Consider the following 22,956-nt stretch of genomic DNA (forward strand, 5'->3'; position numbering starts at 1 on the left):
CTAAATAGACATTTCTCCAAAGAAGACATACAGATGGCCAAGAAGCACATGAAAAGCTCCTCAGCATCACTAATTATTAGAGAAATGCAAATCAAAACTACAGTGAGGTATCACCTCACACCAGTTAGAAGGGGTATCATCAGAAAATCTACAAACAACAAATGCTGGAGAGGGTGTGGAGAAAAGGGAACACTCTTGCACTGTTGGTGGGAGTGTAAATTGATACAGCCACAATGGAGAACAGTATGGAGGTTCCTTAAAAAAACGAAAAATACAATTACCATATGATCCTGCAATCCCACTACCGGGCATATACCCAGAGAAAACCATAGTTCAAAAAGACACATGCACCCCAATGCTCATTGCAGCACTATTTACAGTAGCCAGGTCATGGAAGCAACCTAAATGCCCATCGACAGACGAATGGATAAAGAAGTTGTGGTACATATATACAATGGAATATTACTCAGCCATAAGATGGAACGAAATTGAGTCACTTGTTGAGTCGTGGATGGAGCTAAGGACTGTCATACAGAGTGAAGTAAGTCAGAAAGAGAAAAACAAATATCGTATATCAATGCATATATGTGGAACCTAGAAAAATGGTACAGATGAACCGATTTTTAGGGCAGAAGTTGATACTCAGATGTAGAGAACAAACATATAGACACCAAGGGGGGAAAACCACGGTGGGGTGGGGATGGTGGTGTGCTGAATTGGGCGATTGGGATTGACATGTGTACACTGATGTGTATAAAATTGATGACTAATAAGAATCTGCAGTTTAAATAAATAAATAAATAAATAAATAAATAAAATTCATACGGAAAAAACCCAAATACAGTAAAGTTGCAGGATACAAAATCAATATACAAAAATCAGTTACGTTTCTATACATTTACAGCAAATTATCTGAAAAAGAAATAAAGGAAACAGTCCTATTCACAATACATCAAAACCAATAAGATACTTAGGAATAACTTTTATCAGGGAGGTGAAAGATCTACACACAGAAAACTACAAGACTTTGAGGAGACAAACAAATGAAAGACATCCAGTGTTCATGGATAGGAAGAATTAATATGGTTAAAATGGTCATAGTACCCAAGCAATGTATAGATTCAATGTAATCTCTATCAAACTTCAATGGTATTTTTCTCAGAAATAGAAAATGACAAACCTAAAGTTTGTTTGGAGCCACAAAAGATCCCAAATTGCCAAAACAATACCGAGAAGGAAGAATAAAGCTGGAGGCATCACAGTTTCTATTTTCAAACTATATTACAAAGCTAAAATAATCAAAACAGTATGGTACTGTCATAAAAATAGAAACATAGACCAATGGAACAGAATTGAGAGCCTAGAAATAAACCCTCGCATATAGAGTCCAAAAACAAACAAAACAAAACATGTGACAAGGAAGTCAAGAATAATTGAGGAAAGAATGTTCTCTTTAATAAATATGGTTGGGAAAACTGGATGAACACATGCAGAGAAGTATTTCCCTTAACTTTTAATCTTCCAGTTGCAGAAATTGGACACATACTACAGCACTTACAAAAATTAACTTGAAATGGATTAAAGACTTAAACATAAGAACTGAAAACGTAAGTCTTCTAGAAGAAAACATAGGGGAAAAGAAGGAGGAAGCAATCAGAAAATCCAAACCAATCAAAACTTTCTAAAGGAGAGCATGGCATGGACATATATACACTACCAAATGTAAAATAGATAGCTATTGGGAAGCAGCCACATAGCACATGGAGATCAGCATGGTGCTTTGTGACCACCTAGAGGGGTGGGATAGGGAGGGAGGGAGGGAGATGCAAGAGGGAGGAGATATGGGGATATATGTATATATATAGCTGATTCACTTTGTTATAAAGCAGAAACTAACACACTATTGTAAAGCAATTATACTCCAATAAAGATGTTAAAAAAATAAAGTAAAATGAAAGCCCCCCCCCAAAATGGATTAAAACTTCAAAAATGTCAATGTCACGAATGACCCAAAAAAAATCTGGAAAATTTTTCTAGTTTAAAGGACACTAAAGAGACATGACAACTGAATGCAATGCATGTTCTTTGATTGGAAGCAGGATTTTTTTTTTAAGAAATAGGTACAAATAACAATTCTGAGACACATGAATTTTGAATGAGTGCATACGGTAGGTAATTGTATTGTCTCAAAGTTAAATTTCTGAGTGTGATAATTGCATTCAGATGTTGTAGCAAACTGGGACTTCCCTGGTGAAGCAGTGGTTGAGAATCTGCTTGCCAATGCAGGGGACACGGGGTCGAGCCCTGGTCCAGGAAGATCTCACATGCTGTGGAGCAACTAAGTCCGTGTGCCACAACTACTTGCTCTAGAGCCCATGAGCCACAACTACTGAGCCCTCGTGCCACAACTACTGAAGCCCACATGCCTAGAGCCCATGCTCTGCAACAAGAGAAGCCAGCAATGTGACAAGCACGCACACTGCAATGAAGAGTACCCCCTGCTTGCCACAACTAGAGAAAGTCCGTGTGCAGCAACAAAGACACAATGCAGCCAAAAATAAATTTAAAAAAAAGATGTTGGGGCTTCCCTGGTGGCGCAGTGGTTGAGAGTCTGCCTGCTAATGCAGGGGACACGGGTTCGAGCCCTGGTCTGGGAAGATCCCACATGCCGCGGAGCGGCTGGGCCCGTGAGCCACAGTTACTGAGCATGCGCGTCTGGAGCCTGTGCTCCGCAACGGGAGAGGCCGCGGTAGTGAGAGGCCCGCGCACCATGATGAAGAGTGGCCCCCGCTTGCCACAACTGGAGAAGGCCCTAGCACAGAAACGAAGACCCAACATAGCAATCAATCAATCAATCAATTAATCAATAAATAAATAAATAAATAAAATCTTTAAAAAAAAAAAAAAAAAAAAAAAGATGTTGTAGCAAACAATTATTTTTCCCAAGTGAAACATGTCAAGGTATTTAGGGACAATGTACTATAATCTCTTCAAATAACTCAAATGATTCAACAAAATGATTAAACACACACACGCATACAGTTAGACAGAGGGAAAGGAAATATGACAAAAGCTACAAAATATTTACAATGGGTGAGTCCAGTTGAAGGATGAATGGGTGTTGCTTGCAATTTTCTTGCATAAGTATCTGTAGGACAGATATTTTGTAAATAGGGGAAAAAGAGGATATTATGGACCATTTTATTCCAATTAATTTGAAAACTTAGAAAAAAGTCACCAATTTCTACACAAACATAACTTGCCAAAAATGACTCAGAAAGGAAGAGCCAACCAGAATCGTTCCACACTAATTGTAAAGAAATATACTAATAGTCAAAATGCTTTTCCAAAAAAATCTTCTAGGCTTCACCACTGAATTTTGAAAAGCATCTTAGTCATAAATATTTTCAATTTGACACAAAATCTTAGAAAAAATTGAAAGGGCAGGACACTCCTCAACTTATTTTCTGAGGATGGAATAACCTTGACACTAAATCCTGTTGACAGTTTGAGAAAGGAAAATCACAGGTCAACCGCAGGCTCATGGCATAGAAGCAAGAATCAGAAACAGAATATTAGCAAACTGAATCCTACAGGATATAAAAAGGAAAATACAAAACATACCATGACTGGATTCATCCCAGGAATACAAATTTGATTTAGTTTCAGAAAATAAAGTGATATAGCATTCCATGTTAACAGATTACAAGAGAAAATTATGATCCTCGTGTTTAAAAATAAATACTGAGTAACAATATCCATTTGTAATGTATTTTTTTTGGCCGATCGATTTGTAATTATTTTTTTCTGCTGCACCACGTGGCACGCAGTATCCTATTTCCCCAAGAAGGGATCAAACCCGTGCCCCCTGCAGTGGAAGCACAGAATCTTAACCACTGGACCACCAGGGAATTTCCCTGTAATGTAACGTACTTTTTTTTTAATTTATTTATTTATTTACTTATTTATTTATGGCTGTGTTGGGTCTTCGTTTCTGTGCAAGGGCTTTCTCCAGTTGCGGCGAGCGGGGGCCACTCTTCATCGCGGTGCGCGGGCCTCTCACTATGACGGGCTCTCTTGTTGCGGAGCACAGGCTCCAGACGTGCAGGCTCAGCAGTTGTGGCTCACAGGCCCAGTCGCTCCGCGGCATGTGGGATCCTCCCAGAGCAGGGCTCGAACCCGTGTCCCCTGCATTGGCAGGCAGACTCCCAACCACAGCGCTACCAGGGAAGCCCCTGTAACGTACTTTTAAAAATTGAAGTAGAGATGACTTAGAATGTTGTGTTAGTTTCAGGTGTACAGCAAAGTGATTCAGATATATGTATATGTATTTTATATAAATAAATATATAAATATATATGTATTTTATATACATATATTCTTTTCAGATTCGTTTCCATTATAGATTATTACAAGATATTGAATATAGTTCTCTGTGCTATAAGTAGGTCCTTGATATTTATTTATTTTACATATAGTAGTGTGTATCTGTTAATCCCAAACTCCTAATTTATCCCTCCCCCCCTTTGCCCTTTGGCAACCATAAGTTAGTTTTTGATCTGTGTAAGTCTGTTTGTTTTATAAATAAGTTCATTCGTGTCATTTTTAAAATTAGATTCCACATATGAGTGATATCATATGATATTTGTCTTTCTCTGTCTGACTTACCTCACTTAGTATGATCATCTCTAGGTCCATCCATGTTGATGCAAATGGCATTATTTCATTCTTTTTTTATGGTTGAGTAATATTCCATTGTATATATATATACCACATCTTCTTTAACCATTCCATTCCCTGTGTGTATGTATATGTATGTATGTGTATATATACATATATATACACATATATCTGTGTGTGTGTGTGTGTGTGTGTGTGTGTATATATATATATACACACATACACATATATGTGTGTATATGTATATCACATCTTCTTTATCCATTCCTCTGTTGATGGGCATTTAGGTTGCTTCCATGTCTTGGCTATGGTAAATAGAGCTGCTATGAATATAGGGGTGCATGTATCTTTTCGAATTATGGTTTTCTCTGGATATATGCCCAGGAGTGGGATTGCTGGATCATATGGTAATTCTATTTTTCGTTTTTTAAGGAACATCCATACTGTTCTCCATAGTGGCTGCACCAATCTACATTCCCACCAACACTGTACAAGGGTTCCCTTTTCTCCACACCTTCTCCAGCATTTATAACTTGTAGACTTTTTAATGATGGCCATTTTGACTGGTGTGAGGTGATACCTCATTGTAGTTTTGATTTGCATTTCTCTAATAATTGGCAATGTACAGCATCTTTTCATGTGCCTATTGGCCATCTGTATGTCTTCATTGGAGAAGTGTCTATTTAGGTCTTCTGCCCACTGTTTGATTGGGTTGTTTGTTTCTTTGTTTGTTTGTTTTTGATATTGAGCTTTATGAGCTGTTTGTATGTTTTGGAAATTAATCCCTTGTCGGTCACATCGTTTACAAATATTTTCTCCCAGTCCATAGGTTGTCTTCGTTTTCTTTATGGTTGCCTTTGCTGTGCAAAAGCTTTTAAGTTTCATTGGGTCCCATTTGTTTATTTTTGCTTTTGTTTCCATTACTCTAGGAGATGGATCCAAAAAAATATTGCTGCGATTTATGTCAAAGAGTGTTCTGCCTGTGTTTTCCTCTAGGACTTTTATAGCATCTGATCTTACATTTAGGTCTTTAATCCATTTTGAGTTTATTTTTGTAGGTGGTGTTAGAGAATGTTCTAATTTTATTGTTTTCAATGTAGCTGTCCAGTTTTCCCAGCACCACTTGCTGAAGAGACGGTCTTTTCTCCATTGTATATTCTTCCCTCCTTTGTCATAGAGTAATTGACCATAAGTGTGTGGGTTTATTTCTGGGCTTTCTATCTTGTAGCATTGATCTATGTGCCTGTTTCTGTGCTGGTACCATACTGTTTTTTGTTTGTTTGTTTGTTTTGTTTTTTTTAACATCTTTATTGAAGTATAATTGCTTCACAATGGTGTGTTACTTTCTGCTTTATAACAAAGTGAATCAGCTACAGATATACACACGTTCCCATATCTCCTCCCGGGTGGGAAACAGGTCTGGAGTTGAAGGGGCTAGAGCCAGAACAATGTGTGAGCTTGGCCTTCTTCTATGCTCAATGGCCATCACTGCCCTTTCAGGTGTGGGGTTGGGTCCTGAGGGGCTAGAGTAAGAGCCCTGACGAAGTTGGGTTTCTCCCGGCTGTGATGGCAGTCTCCACATTGGTCTGGGATATAGCCGGGTCCTGAGGGCTTGGGGCAGTATTTCTGTGCTGCTTTCACCTTCTCCCCAGTGTGCACACTGTGGTTAGAGGCTGGAGGGAATGGGCTCTGAGCCAGAGGGGTTCAGGCCGGAGGGGTTGGTGCCACACCACTGAGCTGGTCCCACAACCTCCATACTGTGCATTGAGAAGGGAGTTCCTGTGATGGCGGTCTGCAGCCTGTAGTTAGTTTCACTCTCTCCAGAGTGTCTGCAGGGACACATGACCTGGAATGACTGTCTCTACTGGGCAGAGGCAGGTCCAAGGTCTGAGCTACCTCTGTTTCCTCAAAGTGCACACACACTCATTGGTAATGGCCTCAGCTCAGTGGGGAGCAGTGCCAGAGCAAGAGGGCCTAGATCATAAGCCTGGTACAGGCTGGGGTGGGGAGCACTGGGTACATCCTAGGAATCCAGCCAGAGGCCTGGGCAGCAATCAAGCCCACCTTCTCCAGGGAGGGGTTTGAGTGGAAGGATTCAGTCCCACGAACATTCTTTTCTGACACTGAGGTCTGTGACTGTCCCACCCCACATGTGGTCTGTCCACCTGAGCTCATGCCATGAACTCTGGAAGCGAGTCAGGGTGAGAATATGGGGGAAGGGTGGACCCAAGTGCTCCCCATTGTCCAGGTACAGTCACTCCTTCCTTCCCATCCTCACTGCGCCCATCCCGCCCCTGTCCCGGGTAGCTCACGTTGGGTGGTCTCATATATGGGTCAACTGATTCTAAGATGAGCTACTCTGAGGAGCCACCCTTCCCAATCTCATTCCATCCACACCCACAGTAGTCGTCAGACATCATAGGATCACAGAGTAGGATCGAGAGCCTCCTCCAGCGAATCCAACATTTTGAGCATCCCAACACCCTGTCGTGGGGTTTGGTGACTTCTGCATCATCCCCCTCCTATGTTTTGGGAATGTAACGACAACCCTTGAACAAAACAGATCCGACCCTTGATTTTGCTCATTCAATGCCTCACAGAACCTGGACCAGCCTCTACTCCCTTTACTCCCTGAATCACATCTTTCTCCCTCAAGGGAGATTATCCCTGATTACTTTTATTCACAGACAGGGACACACATTCACCAACCTGGAATGTCCTATCTACCATCATACCCCCTTTTGTGTAGTAAAACACCGGTCTTTCGGGAAGGCGGTCAGGCAGAACCACCCTCGCCTCACTCGAACACAAATCTGTCCCTCTGAGTCTCAGGCTGGTACAGCCCTGGGTCCTCGCTGAGGGAAGGAAGTGCTTCCCAACGAGGTCCCTGAGGGAGAAATCGAACGTGGAGTTCAGATTCAACCTCATGTGCCCTAAAGAGGCAGTCTGGGAGATTGAGCTGGGACACGGAAATATCATTTCCAGGAAAATCTGTGTCATGGGGCTGGTGGAAGAGTATTTGACGGGGACCATGCAAGAACACAGACCTACTAACCACACTTGCCATAGAACCTGACGGGCCAATTTCCACTCAAGGGTATAGAGACGACCAGGCTGGAGGAGGGTGGTCAGCTGGCTACGGCAGGGAGGATGTGAAAGCTTCCAGATCGGAGCTCTGGAAGGGGGTCATGAGTTCCTGCTGATGGGGAGGGGGAATGGCAGAGATGAATGGGAACCGCCAGACCCCAAAGGAGGAAGGGGGTTTGGAGAGAACTAGAAGAGGGCCTTCGGGAGAAAGGGAGGACGTGCCAATGTGGCCAGGCAGAGCCCACACAGGACCCAGACCTGGGGCACTCCGCTGGCTTGACTGCAGGGATGGTAGCAGAGGCTGGCCCAGAGTCCCCACCACAGGATGCCAGAGATACTGTTCTGGAAAAGGCTCTGACGTGGAGCAGCGCCCTGCCCCGGCCCGCTACCCCTACCCCTACCCCTACCCCACCAGAGAGAAGGCAGAACACAGAATATGAGAGGCACTTTAATTGGAAAATGCTGTGAAACTGGGGTGGGGCGGGGGCAAAACAAGGGGGAGAGGAAGCCCCAGCTGAGGCAGAACAGGAGGGAACGAGCTTGGCCACAGCTCCCGGGCCCCAAAGGTACCAGCTGCTCCTCTTGCAGGAAGACGCTGGGCTCAACCTGTGAAACAGCGGAGTCAGGGAAGAGCCTCAAGCCAGGGCCAGCCCCCAGCCCTGCTCAACAGCCAGGACTGTGGGAAGGGGTACGGTGTGCGTAACACTCACTTCAAAGGGTCTGGAACTTGTCAGCCAGGTACTGCATGGCGGCTGCAACAGGGACAGGCATTAGCAGGCGCTCCAGACAGAGGGATATAGAAGCCCGTCCCCCTATCCCCGTGAGGAACCGCCTAGCCCTGCAACCTGAAACCCCCTCCAGACCCGATGCAAAGAGCTCTGGGCCTGACCACTCCCCACCACCCGAATTGAATGTGGAACCGGTTCCTAAAGGGAAACAAAGTGTGCCAGCAGCTCTCATGCTGTGGGCCGTGCCACAACCAGTCAGAACTCGTCACACAAACAAACAATCCAACAAGAACCTTAGAAGCCACACCAAGCAGCAGTTCAAGGGAAAAATCAACGAGGTGTCTCTAAAAGTCCTATCAGAAGGAGGTTCCCTAGGACTGGTCTGGTTGGCAAAGTGTGCATGCAGTCCAGACAGTACTTTGCTACTAGTACACACACCCAGCTGGACATGCACAGCCGGCTCCAGGGCCAGGCCTGCTAGGTTCTCCTCCCCACAGGGATATTGGTCCCTGTGAGGCCAAATGCACCTGCAGTCCACCCCCACCCCAGGTGCCCACCCGGGTTCTGCACTAAGACACCGCTCTCCGTCCCCGGTTCCTCATACCAAGTTTCTCCTTAAGGTCGTCTATTTCTCTCTGTAGCACGAGACTCTAGGCCAGCAGACACAGGAGGAAGAAAAATGATTAGTATACTCTGGCCTCCTCTCTCCTCCACCTTCTCCTCTCCCACAGGCCATCCATCCCAGAGCCGGGTGGCTAGACTGGCAAGGGTTCCTCAGTGGAAAGGAGGTGGGCTCCCTCCGTGGGGTACGTCATGGGGGCAGGGGAAGGAGGGCCCCACACATGTCAGTTGAACTTGGACCCAGATCCCACCCTCGAGTTTGGGCCTGCATTTCCAGGAGGCAGAGGAAGCATTACCAGAGGACAGCCCGGTGTTCCCAGGGTCTGCTGCTGTCTTTCTGGTCTTGGGGGATGGTCAAGTGGCTTCCGGTCACCTGAGAGGGAAAGGACACACAATCCAGCTTCCCAGGCTCCCAGTGAGGTGGAAAGGGCCAAGCGGGGTCTAACGTGAGGTGAGGCAGCACCACCCTCCGCTGGCAACAAGCCGCCCCTGCTCTGCCCAGCAGCCCGAACCTTCTCCCTGGGCCTGCCTCCCCTGTTCCCCAGGGGCAGCCATTTCGCCACTGTGGTCCCCAAAGACCGTGGCTCTGGATTCGACCCTCCCAGAGCTGCAGCCACAGCCAGCACGTGGAAGAGCAATGTGGGCGAACAGGACTTAACAGAAAAGGCTGTTCCCCTGCAAGTCTACACCCGGAGGAGCTGTTTGGGGCACTGCCACCGATCACCCCGGCCGCACAAACCCCACACAGAGGATGATGTGGCTCAAGGCCAGCCCTGCCAGCACCCCGTCTCCTGTGGGAGAAGCTGCCTGGGAGCAAGGCTGTGCCCCCAGCCGAGACAGAGCCAGAGGTTTCTGCCCTCAACCCCTCTCCCCTCCCCTCATATCAAACCCACGACACTCACCTGAGGGGACAGGCACCCTGGGCATGACTTCTCCCTGGTTCAGGGCCAAGGGCTCTGAGTTGCCTGGATCTTGGGGGCCTCTGGTGTTGAGGTCGCCACTGCTGGCTTTTCCACGATGCATGCGTGGAAAAGATGTGCCTGGCCTGTAAGCTGGCAGCTGAAACAAGAATTTCTCACCGATTTGGACTAAGGATGTGTGTGTGTGTATGTGTATGTGTGTGTGTGTGTGTGTGTGTGTGTGTGTGAGTGTGAGAGAGAGAGAGAGAGAGACAGAGAGAGAGAGACAGAGAGAGAGAGAGTTGTGTGATTCGGGGCCGGGGTGAGGCAGGGAATTGAAAGGCTGATCTCATTAGCACTTTCTACCTCAGTCAGCCTCAGGCCAGCAGGCAGAGCTGATCTAGGGACAACACTGGGGCACTGAGAAAGCCCAGGCCCCCTGCAAGGAAGGTCTGGGGAACAGCTAGGAAGTAGGATTCAGGAAGCTGGTGAGTCTAAATACTATGGCTTTTTGGGGAAATTTTTAAGGGATCCCCCGACACAATTCAGCTACCAGCCCTCCCTTCCATCACAGCCTGTCTCGCAGAGGAGGCTGGAAACAGGCCAAGGGTGGAGAACCGGGCCCAGCACACCCGAAGTGCTACCTTAATGTTTGTCCCTAGTAAAAGGAGCCCGATCTGGCATCCTAATGACCAAGTGACCGAGGGGCACCCAATGAAGACCCCTGAGGGATGGACAGAGGCAGCATGGGTGAAGACGTGTGTCCTGGGGGCGGTTGGAGCGGGGGGGGGGCGAAGAGTGGGGAGAGAGGAGGAGCATGGCCTACTCACTTGGCCCTTTGCGGCTGGATCTCTATTTGGGTCTTTATCTTCTCCCGCCACCGCCTCAGACTCCCTTGCCCGCCTGGCCACGGATTTCTTTCCATCACCGGTGTGCTTGGAATGTTCGGTTCCCGAAAGGACCAAGGTATACCTCTTGGGTCTCCCAAGCAGCGAGATACCAGAGATTGGGGGCACGGTGGCCGGTTCCAGGGGAGTTGCCGAGATTCGCTCTCCCCCGGAAGGGAAGGTTCTCCCCAGGGCAAGTTTGGAGGATTCCCCGAGTGATTTCTTCTCCTGGACCCCCTTCTTCCTAGGAGTGACGCGCGGCAGGCCACCTGCAGCAGCAGCAGCAGCAGCTCCCGGGTAGCTGGGCCTGCTGCCCCCCTTCCCCCAGAGCACGCTCTGCATTTTCTTAGGGGAAGAGATGCCCTGCTCTCCCACGCCCTGTGTTTCCACAACCGAAGTTAATCCTCGCGGAGCCAAGGACAGGGAAGAGCCTGGCACGTGAAGGAAATTCTCCCTGTCTTGGAAAATCGAGTGTCTGGGAGTGTCTCCGGGATCCTTGGGTCTGCTGGGCTCGACCTGGCCTCCTCCTCTGGGGTAATTGCTCAACGTCATCAACTCTGTCTCACTGAACTCATCTGAGGACTCGGGGTCGGAAAGCAGCCAGGCCAGGCCTTTCTCGGGGAGCCGCTGGCGATCCGCAGCCACCTTCAACCTACGCTTAGGGCCTCTCTTAGGGTTCCCCCAGGCCCGGCCTGCTTCGGGCCCACCGAGGTGGAGAGGGCCGGCCGGAGCCGGCGGCGCTTCCCCACAGCTCTGGGCGGGCGCTCCTCGACCCCCGGGACCCGCCTCGAGGCCGGCCCACACGGCGGACACTTCGAAGGCAGCACAGCTCTCCGGGGACGGGTGTCTGCGGACGTCCAGCACGTCCCGGGCGGCCAGCTGCTGCAGGATGGCCGCCGCAGACTCCTCGGCCAGTTCCATGAGGTCCCTCGTGTCGTCAGCCGGGCAGCCAGGTCGGCCTTCGCGGCCCCACAGCACCGGCCCTCCCGCTTCCAGCATCTCCCGCTCCGACTGGAAGCCCTCGGGGTCTGGGAAGCCGCCCCCGCCCTCGCCGCTCCGTGGCTCCCCGGGCTCGGGGCCTGGGTCGGGACCCCGCGGGACTGCGGGGCCGGTCGGGCTGACGCCGGCCCGCTCCCCGCCCTCTGGGCTGAAAAGCGTTCCCCACACAGACACCTTATCGGGGGAGCTCATGTCGCTAACCTGGCGGCGCCGGAACTGGGGCGACGGTTGATGGCCCGAGTCACGGTCGCGGTCGCGGTCACGGCGGTCGAGGCGGGCGGCGCTCAGAGGGCAGCGGCAGCCACCTCAGGCGTCGCACGAGCTCGCCTCAAACGAAACGACGCGAGGCTTTCAGCGCGCCTCCTACGCCCGCGCCGCGGCCTCCTCATTGGTCCGGGCCCGGCCAACCAGCGGGCGCCTTGTTCGCCTGCCGGCTCGAGGCCTAACCAATGGGGTCGAGGGCCTCTGATTTGCCCCCAAGCCCGTGGGCGGTCCAGGCAGTGGGCTGGTGAAGGGGATGGTGGGAGTGCCTCCCTCTGTCGAGCCTCTCGGCCCGCCTCCTCCTGTCCCGCCTCCCCTTTCCGGTTAGAGTCACAGCTCTGAGCCTCCGTTTCCCATCTACACAGGGGGTCGGGGAGTGAGGGTGCCGGGCTCCAGGGGTGGTGAGGATGAAACGTCAGGATGGAGGCGCTGGACGCCTAGCACACGCCGAAAGCATTTGCGAGCCTCCCTTCCACCGCAAGCCTTAAGACCCAACAGGAGAATGGGCACAAGAGTCCCGCAGTCAGTGATCAGGGGTCAGCCAGAGAGCAAAGGGATCGTATTTTCCTTCTGTAAGGTCTCTGTCTCAACTGCTCCATCAAATGTGGCTCAGCAAACGTTATGGGCAGGTGGGTTTGGCGGACAGACTGGGGTTGGCCTCGCTCCATCAGCCCTTCGCCCACTCTCAGGCAAATTCAAAGAAGAGGAAATCGCAGTGGCCAGTTACACCCCAAAAGATGCTCCCCACCGCTGATCCTGGAGATGTGAACTAAAACCACGAATCGGGTTTCACACACTAGGTTGACAACCTTCAAAGAACTTAACCATTCTGAGGGTGGGAGAGTTTAGGAGCAAAGCCCTGTGGCGGTGGTGCAAGAGATCCATTTGGGAGGTAATCTGGCAGAATCCATTGAAAGCAACTTAGTGCCAGCACGGACTCTGTGCCTGGCACTCTTCTAAGCGCTGGGCATAAATAGAAATGCATCCGCGTGACACACCTATAACTATAGTACCAACTATTACTGGCCTCTTACCGGTGAGGAAACAGGCACTGAGAGGTTCAGCCACTGGCCCAAGGTCATTCGGCTCGTGGGGATCAGCGGCAGCATTGAAACCAATCAATCTGCCTCCAGAGTCCTTGCTTTGAGCCCAAGATCTTAAAACTGGAAGGAAAAATAAAAGCTATTTCCTCTATGTTCTGGCAAGTCCGCTGCCTGGTACTTCTTCCGGAGACACGCTGGTACCTGTAGTGTACAAGAACACATGCACAAGGGTGTTGGTGATGGGAAAAACTGGGAACACTCCAAATTCCCGTCAGTAAGGAAATGGATGAATGCAACGTGGCTTAGCATCCAGTAGCATAAAGCGTGGCAGTCCAAAGGAATGCATCAGGCCATTCTCACAGCTTTCGAAAGCATCCTCCTGACTTCAAACTGCAAGTTGCAGAATGATGGCATCAGATCCACATTAGTCAATGTTTTTAAATCCCAAATGAATCCTATCTAATGTTTGATAACCTTTGGGTGTATGTTTCAAGGTCTGAAAGACGGTTTTCACTAGATGTTAAAATGGTGGAATAGCTCCTAACAGGACCCAATAGGTTTATGGAACAAATTTGTGGCCTTGGATCTCCCCAGATTGGTTAGGGAGGTGTACAGTTGGTTTCCTTTAGACTCAATGTCACCTACAGGTAGCCTTGAAAACATCTGCTGTCATTCTGCTTTCAATTTGGGCATGTTGGGTTCAATCAGTTTTCCAATGGTATGATTATTTGGCTGCAATATTTATTCCTTCACTTGGAATAGAAGATATCATTACTCATATAGAGGCTTTAACAAAATTCACCCAGCAAGCCTTAAATGATAGTAACCAAGACATTTGTTTGCTCAGTTCAGAAATTTCCATGATGAGAAAAGCAGTCCTACAGAATTGCATAGCCCTCAATATTCTAAAAGCTTCCCAAGGGGGAGCTTATGCTATAATACATAGTGAATGCTGTGTTTTTATACCTGATGAGTCTTCTAATGCACCCCCCCCCCATGGTGCATCTGAAAAATCAGATTTCCACTCTGAATGATCCTCTTCCCAGTTTAAGGGAAATGCTAGGAAAATGGTTTGGTTCAAGAGGATATTGGCTTAAATCTTTACTAATGATATTGTTCCTCCTATTGCCAACTTTGATTACAGTTTGTGTAACTTATAAAGTTTTAGTTTCTTGTCTTTTGCACTGTGTATCACCTGCTCCTACTAAGATAATGATATCTAAACAACTGGAAACTACTGATCACATCTATAGTTCTCTATAAAATAATGGACATGCACAATGCACATGCAAGGTAAAATTGGTGCAAGTCCTATTGGACAACTTGGAATTGACCGTTATTCCTTGCCAGACATCTTACTAGTACCACCCCCTAAAAGGAAAGAAAGAACCGGGCTATTAGGACCCAGCATCGAGGGACATGATGGACCCAAGGCAGGTAAAGAACCACTCTAGCATTTAGGTACCAAATACTTGATCACCTAATGCTTTCTATTGAAAGATTAATGATCAAAAGTGGAATTAATGAAATAAAATTATTTTCAGGCAGGGCAAGAAAAATTGTAAACATAAAATTCTCTCTCTGCCCATTTGAGCCACTAGCCCCTCCCCTTTAGTGTGATTTGTGTATCACATTATACATTAACTAGATCCCCTTAAAAGATACAGGAATGCCCACATGCCAAGAAAAAAAAAAAAAAGAAAGAAAGAAGGAAAGAAAAGAAATTTCCTTCTGGAACCAGCAAGGTAACTCCTTAAGAGATAACTTTCCTTTCTCAATCCTGTAATGGGTCATTAATACCCACTACTCGCCTTGTTGGACTATGTAAACTATTAATATGCTACTTTGTCTCAAAAACTTATATAACGGTTTTATCTCCAATGGGTGGAACAGTCCTCAGAGTTTTCTGAAGATTGTCTCCCATGTTACAGTCCTCAGGTTGGCTCAAATAAAAATTTCCATTTTTCTTAGATTGACTATTGATTAATCTTTTTGGACAACACAATGAAACCAAAAGATGGTTTTTTTTAAAAAGATAACAAATCACAAACCTTAGGCAGACTGACCAAGAAAAAAAAAAAGAGATTCCTAAGGAATCACTAAAATCAAGACTGAAAAGGGAGACATCACCATTGAGCCTATTGAATTTTAAAAATTATAAGAAAATAGTATGAAAAAATTTATACCAACAAATTAGACACATATATGCAATGAAAAAATTTGTAGAGAGACACAAACTTCAAAACAGACTCAATAATAGACAGTCAATTAAATTAATAATTAAAAATCTTCCCACAATGATGCTCCTGTCCAGATGGCATCACTGCTGAATGCTATCAAACATTTCAGATGGAAATAATAGCAACACTCCAGAAATTCTTCCAGAAAAAAGAAGAGGAATGAACACGTTCAAATTAGCTCTAGCAGGCCAATATTACTGTAGTGTGAGCCTCTGACAGTTTTTTTTTTAATTGTAATGCAAGTGCCTGACATTAAGCTTCTGATTGCTGAGGCACCACTTCAAAGACAGCTATATCAAAAAGAACAAATTGCCAGCTACACGACTAGGTAAAGAGCCAGGCCACCACACCCCTGAAGTTTCCTTTGTTTTGGAGATCTCTGATTGACTTAGATAACTGACCCCTGGCTGCTTGTTTTTCCCTTCTTGTGCTTTAATTCCCATTCTGTTTTAAATTCATCAATAAAGAGTGAATCTGAGAAACCCTAGGCCCCTCACTCTTGACCCCGATTAAAACATAACCCCAGGTCCCAGCTGTCTTTCTCCACCCACAACCTTTCTGTGTGGTCCAAGGCATGCCATGTACCCTCCAGGACTTGTGAGTAATAAACTTCGTCCTTTCAAAGGTTCCTGAAGGTTATTGCTGAGGTGCTTCTTGCAATTATAATAAGAACCACAAGGGCTAGTTCAACCACAACATTGGTTCTGAAAGGGGAAATATCTGTGGGGGCTCGCCTCGGAGTCCAGGTGAGTGCCTCCAGGTATTTCTAGCTGACAGTATCACTATCGATTGGCTGAGACCAGCACAATTACCCTGATGCCCAAAACACACAAAGACATCCAAAATAAAGAAAATTGCATACCAATCTTTCTCATGAATACAGATGAAATAACCCTCAAGAAAATATTAACAAACTGAATTCAGAAACATATAAAAAGGATTATATACCATAACCAAGTGGAATTTATTCTAGAAATACAAGGTTGGTTTAACATCTAAAAATCAATTTATGTAATACACTATTTTAAAAGAAGAAAGCACTGAAACATTATCATATTAACTGACACAGAAAGAGCATGTGACAAAATTCGACCACCTTTCATGATAAAAACAATAAAAAACTAGGAATAGAAAGAAATTTCTTCAGCATGATAAAGGATATCTATGAAAAACCTACAGCTAACATCATATTTAGTAGTGAAAGACTGCATACTTCTCCCCTAAAGTCAGCAACAAAGACATGCTCACTACTTTTATTCATGATTGCACTGGAAGTTTGAGCCAGTTCAAACAGGGAAGAAGAAGAACTAAAAGTCATCCAGATAGGAAATAAAAAAGGAAAATTTTTAATTCTCAGATGACATGATTTCATATGCAGAAAATCCTAAGGAATCCACAAAAATGGATCTAATGGTAGAACTAATAAAGAAGTTCAACAGATCACAGAATACAAGATTAATACATAAAACAAATTTTATTGCTATATACATGTAGCAAATAATCCAAAAATGAAACTAAGGAACACTTAATTCTAGTTACAATAGCATCAAAAAGAATAAAATGCTTAGGCATATATTTAACAAACCAAATGTAATACTTATGCACTGAGAAACACAAATTGATGTTTGTTGAGAGAAATTAAAGATGATCTAAATAAATGGAAAGGCATTGCATGTTCATGGTTGTAAGACTCAATATTTATATGGTAATTCTCCCCAAATTGATATATAGATTCAATTCAATCTCTATCGAAATTTCAGCAGGCTTTCTTTGTAAAAATTCACAGGCTGATCCAAAAATTCGTATGGAAATGAAAAACAAAACAAAACAAAACAAAACAGAATATCCAAAACTACTTTGAAAAAGAACAAACCTGGAAGACTTCCACTTTCTGATTTCAAAACTTACTATAAAAATACAGATAATCAAGTTAGTGTAGTACTGACATAGAGATAGATCATTGGAACAGAATTGAGAGTTCAGAATTAACGAACTCTCCTTATATTTATGGTCAATGATTTTCAATTCAATGGGAAAAGGATAGTCTTTTCAACACGTGGTGCTGGTACAACTGGATATCATGCAAAAATACAAACTTAGAACCTTACTTCACAGCACACACAAAACTTAATGCAAAATGGATCAGAGACTTAAAAGTAAAACCTACAACTATAAATCTGTTAAAAGAAACCCGAGGAGAAAAATCTTTGTAAACATGAGTTAGGCAATGATTTCTTAGGTACAACACCAAAAGCATGATCCATAAAAGAAAAACTTGATAAATTGGACTTCATCAAAATTTAAAACATTTATGCTTCAGAAGGCACTATTCAGAAAATGAAAAGACAAGGTACAGACTGGGAGAAAATATTTGAAAGTCACAGATCTAACAAAGAACTTGTATCCAGATTAAAGAATAAGAATAATAAATAAATAAGAAAATGACCCCATTAAAAAATTGGGTAAAAGATTTGTATAGACATTTCACCAAAGAAGGTATAGAGATGGTTAATGAGCATATGAAAGGATGTTCAGAACCACTAGTCAGTAGGGAAATATAAATCAAAACCATAATGAGATACCATGTTGCAAAAACAATAGGATGGCTATAATCCAAAACACAGATAATAACAAATATTTGGATCTGGAGAAATTTGAATCCTCATACACTTCTGGTGATAATGTAAAATAGTTGAATCTCTTTGGAAAATATTCTGGTATTTTCTTAAAAAGTTAAACATAGAGTTACCATATGATCCAGAATGTCCATTCCTAGGGATCTACCTAAGAGAACTGAAAACATATGTTCACACAAAAACTCATGAACTCAAAATGTATAGGAATATTCTTAACAGCATTTAGTTTGGGAATATTATCCATAATATTCCCAAACTAAACATAACCCAAATGCCCATAAACTGATGAATGTATAAATAAAATGTGGTAGAGCCATACCATGGAATATTATTTGGCAATAAAAATAACTGAAGTACTGATACACGCTACAGCATGGGTGAACCCCAAAAACATTATATTAAGTGAAAGAAGCCAGACAAAAAGTACTATATATTGTGTGATTCCATTTATACAAAATTTCCTAAATAGGCAAACCATAGAGACAGAAAGTAGTTTATTACTTGCCTATAGGGCTGGGGGTGGGTTGTGGGGTTGGGGGTGATGGCTAAGGGATACAGGGCATCTTCTTGGGCTAACAAAAATATCCTAAAATTGATTGTGATAGATGCACAACTGTGAATATATGAAAAGCCATTGAATAAGGCATTTTATTTTTTAATTTATTTTTATTGCAAAAACACATAATATGAAACCTACCTTATTAACAAATTTTTTAGTGTACAGTGTTGTTAACTATATGAACATTGTTGTAATCCGACCTCCAGAATTCTTCATCTTGCATGACTGCAAATCTATACTCATTGAACAACAACTCCCCTTTTCCCCCTCCCCCAAGCCCTTGGCAACCAGGATTCTACTTTCTGCTTCTAAGAGTTTGACTACTTTAGATACCCCATGTAAGTGGAAAAATGCAGTATTTGTCTTTTGTGAGTGGCTTACTTCACTTAGTATAATATCTGCAAAGTTCATCCATACTACAGCATATAGCAAGATTTCCTTCTTTTTAAAGGCTGAGTAATATTCTGTTATATGTATACATTATATATACTACCTTTTATCCATTCACCTGTTGATAGATATTTAGGTTGATTTCATCTCTTGGCTATTGTGAATAATGGTGCAATGAACATAGGAGTGCAATAATCTATGCAAGATCCTGATTTCAATCATTTTGTAATGTAAATGTAAATATACAGAAGTGGGAATGCTGGATCATATGGGAGTTCTATTTTTATTTTTTTAGGAACTTCCATACTGTTTTCCATGGTGGGTGCACCATTTTACACTCTCACCAGCAATGCACAAGGGATTCATTTTCTTCACTTCCTTGCCAACACTTGCTATTTTAAGTTTGTTTGTTTTTTTAATACTGGCCATCTTAACAGTTGTGAGGTGATAAATCATTGTGGTTTTGAATTGCATTTCCCTGATGACTAGTGATGTTGAGCATTTTTCATATACCTGTAGGCCATTTCTGTGTCTTCTTTGGAGAAATATCTAATCAATTCCTTTGCCCATTTTTAAATTGTGTTATTTGGGTTTTGTCTGTTTCTTTGTTTTTGAAAGCATAAGCCACAGACTGGGAAACAGTATTTGCAAAGCACACACGATAAAGAACTTGTATCCGAAAGAGATAAAGAACATTCGATATTCAGTAATGAGAAATCAAACAACACAATAAATAATGAGCAAAAAAAAAAAAAAATAGAACTGTCATTGTGCTTACTGGATGGCCAGTAAGCTATTGAGAAGATGTTTCACCTCATTAGTCATTAGGGAAATAACTAAAGCCACAATGAAATACCACAACATAGCTATAAGCATGGCTGAAATAAAAACAAAATACAGACAATACCAAGTGCTAGAGAGACTGAGGAACAGATAGAACTCTCCTGCATTGTTGGTGAGAAGGCAAAAAATGGTATAGATGCTCTGGAAACAGTTAAAAATACACTAACGATTCAATCCAGCAAGTTAACTCCTAGATGTTTACCCAAGAGAAATGAAAACTTACATGCGCAAAAGATGTGTATGCAAATGTTCATAGCAGTTTTCTTAGATGCTTGGGTGACTGCACACTGGCACTGGACACAGACATGTCTAGGACTACTGGCCACAGGTTCTGAGCTGACATTGATCCCGGAAGCCCAAAGTGTCATGATGGGGCCCTGTTAGAGTGGGGCTTATGAGGTTCTGGCAGTAAAAGGAGTTGGGGATAGATATCAGGCCACGGTGAGCTGACTGGGTCCCTGGACCAACATAGTGGTCATTTTTCCAGTCCCCAAGCTGATAATTCTAAGTGATACACTTGGCAGTTGGAGCAATGACCTGCACATTGGGTCATTAATCTGTGGAGTAAGAGCTATCACCTTGGCAAGGCCAAGAGGAACCTCTGACACTGACTCCCACTCCAGGCCAAGAGAGTAAGTCAAAACCAGTATTGGATCCTGGTGTGCGTAGGGGGGTAAAGCAGAGATTAGTGACATCATTGGAGACGTATGGGATGCAGGGGAAGAGCAGGTAGGAGAGCCACAGGGACGAAGAGAGTGGAGAAGGTGAGAAGAAGTTCTGGGAGTCTCTCTATGGGGGAGGGAGGAAGGGAATGGAAATGGTGAGAGGGAAGACGGAGGCTTCCACTGGATCCACTGGTAATGTTTCATAGGATGCTGGTGGATGCAGGAGATTTTGCTATATCCTTCCTTATCCATTTTAACATATTTGAAATACCACACCATGACTTAAAAAGTCACTGGGAGAAGTGGAAGGGGGCGGTATCCACAAACAGGCAGGCACCATCGGGGGCAGGCTCGAGGAGGAGGATTGCAGATTTACAGTGCACCCAATCTCCCCTGCTCTGTAACTTCTCCAGCATGGCCAGCTTCTCAGATGCAGACCCAGAAGACTGGGCCTTTGAGTTCCACAGACAAGAGGGGTTCAGACACCCCAGGACTCTCCAGGAGGTCAGCCAGAGCAGGAGGCAGGAGAGAGAGGTGACTGAAGACAGAGGAGTATGAACGGGAAAGAGCAGAAGGAAGGTATGGGAGGAATGGAGGGGTGTCAGAGTAGGAGTTGGGTGGCAGACAAGGGAAATTCTAACACCCATGGGCCATATAGAAACCAAGAGAGGGACCACTCCCCAGACAACAGTACTGCTCAGCTCAGGGAAGCTGAGAACTGACAGTTCCAAGAAAAATTGAGAGACACCTGGCTATCCACACACACCGCCATCACAACTGGTAGGCCTTGGTTGTGCGTCCTTCAAAACTTTAAAACATATGTGTACATATACTTAAATGAATTCTCATATATTACATAGGATTGACTGGTGTGTGTGTGTGCCCACGCACGCAAGTGCTTTAATTTACAAATGTGAATCCAAAGCCATCGTTCTGCAACTTGCAGTTTGAAGTCAGGTGGATGCTTTTGAAAGCTGTGAGAATGGCCTGATGCATTCCTCTGGACTGCCACGCTTTATGCTACTGGATGCTAAGCCACGTTGCATTCATCCATTTCCTTACTGACGGGAATTTGGAGTGTTCCCAGTTTTTCCCATCACCAACACCCTTGTGCATGTGTTCTTGTACACTACAGGTACCAGCGTGTCTCCGGAAGAAGTACCAGGCAGCGGACTTGCCGAAACATAGAGGAAATAGCTTTTATTTTTCCTTCCAGTTTTAAGATCTTGGGCTCAAAGCAAGGACTCTGGAGGCAGATTGATTGGTTTCAATGCTGCCGCTGATCCCCACGAGCCGAATGACCTTGGGCCAGTGGCTGAACCTCTCAGTGCCTGTTTCCTCACCGGTAAGAGGCCTGTAATAGTTGATACTATAGTTATAGGTGTGTCACGTGGATGCATTTCTATTTATGCCCAGCGCTTAGAAGAGTGCCAGGCACAGAGTCCGTGCTGGCACTAAGTTGCTTTCAATGGATTCTGCCAGATTACCTCCCAAATGGATCTCTTGCACCACCGCCACAGGGCTTTGCTCCTGACCTCTCCCACCCTCGGAATGGTTAAGCTCTTTGAAGGTTGTCAACCTAGTGTGTGAAACCCAATTCGTGGTTTTAGTTCACATCTCCAGGATCAGCGGTGGGGAGCATCTTTTGGGGTGTAACTGGCCACTGCGATTTCCTCTTCTTTGAATTTGCCTCAGATCGGGCGAAGGGCTGATGGAGCAAGGCCAACCCCAGTCTGTCCGCCAAACCCACCTGCCCATAACGTTTGCTGAGCCACATTTGATGGAGCAGTTGAGACAGAGACCTTACAGAAGGAAAATACGATCCCTTTGCTCTCTGGCTGACCCCTGATCACTGACTGCGGGACTCTTGTGCCCATTCTCCTGTTGGGTCTTAAGGCTTGCGGTGGAAGGGAGGCTCGCAAATGGTTTCGGCGTGTGCTAGGCGTCCAGCGCCTCCATCTTGACGTTTCATCCTCACCACCCCTGGAGCCCGGCACCCTCACTCCCCGACCCCCTGTGTAGATGGGAAACGGAGGCTCAGAGCTGTGACTCTAACCGGAAAGGGGAGGCGGGACAGGAGGAGGCGGGCCGAGAGGCTCGACAGAGGGAGGCACTCCCACCATCCCCTTCACCAGCCCACTGCCTGGACCGCCCACGGGCTTGGGGGCAAATCAGAGGCCCTCGACCCCATTGGTTAGGCCTCGAGCCGGCAGGCGAACAAGGCGCCCGCTGGTTGGCCGGGCCCGGACCAATGAGGAGGCCGCGGCGCGGGCGTAGGAGGCGCGCTGAAAGCCTCGCGTCGTTTCGTTTGAGGCGAGCTCGTGCGACGCCTGAGGTGGCTGCCGCTGCCCTCTGAGCGCCGCCCGCCTCGACCGCCGTGACCGCGACCGTGACCGTGACTCGGGCCATCAACCGTCG

At 45.5% G+C, this 22,956-nt stretch overlaps 1 protein-coding gene across 1 annotated transcript; it reads right to left on the bottom strand.

Moving 5' to 3' along the window:
* Positions 1 to 8,478: 8,478 nt before the first annotated feature.
* LOC130706259 (uncharacterized protein CXorf49 homolog) lies at positions 8,479 to 22,947 on the bottom strand. Its single transcript, XM_057537648.1, has 6 exons — positions 22,758 to 22,947; positions 10,846 to 12,206; positions 10,019 to 10,175; positions 9,413 to 9,489; positions 9,100 to 9,145; positions 8,479 to 8,519 (listed from the first exon to the last, which is right to left on the bottom strand). Exons 1-6 carry the CDS (start codon positions 22,945 to 22,947, stop codon positions 8,479 to 8,481), a joined length of 1,872 nt encoding a protein of 623 aa, XP_057393631.1.
* Between the last annotated feature and the right edge of the window lie 9 nt (positions 22,948 to 22,956).

Source organism: Balaenoptera acutorostrata, chromosome X, assembly GCF_949987535.1.
Source record: "Balaenoptera acutorostrata chromosome X, mBalAcu1.1, whole genome shotgun sequence".
Taxonomy (NCBI): Eukaryota; Metazoa; Chordata; class Mammalia; order Artiodactyla; family Balaenopteridae; genus Balaenoptera; species Balaenoptera acutorostrata.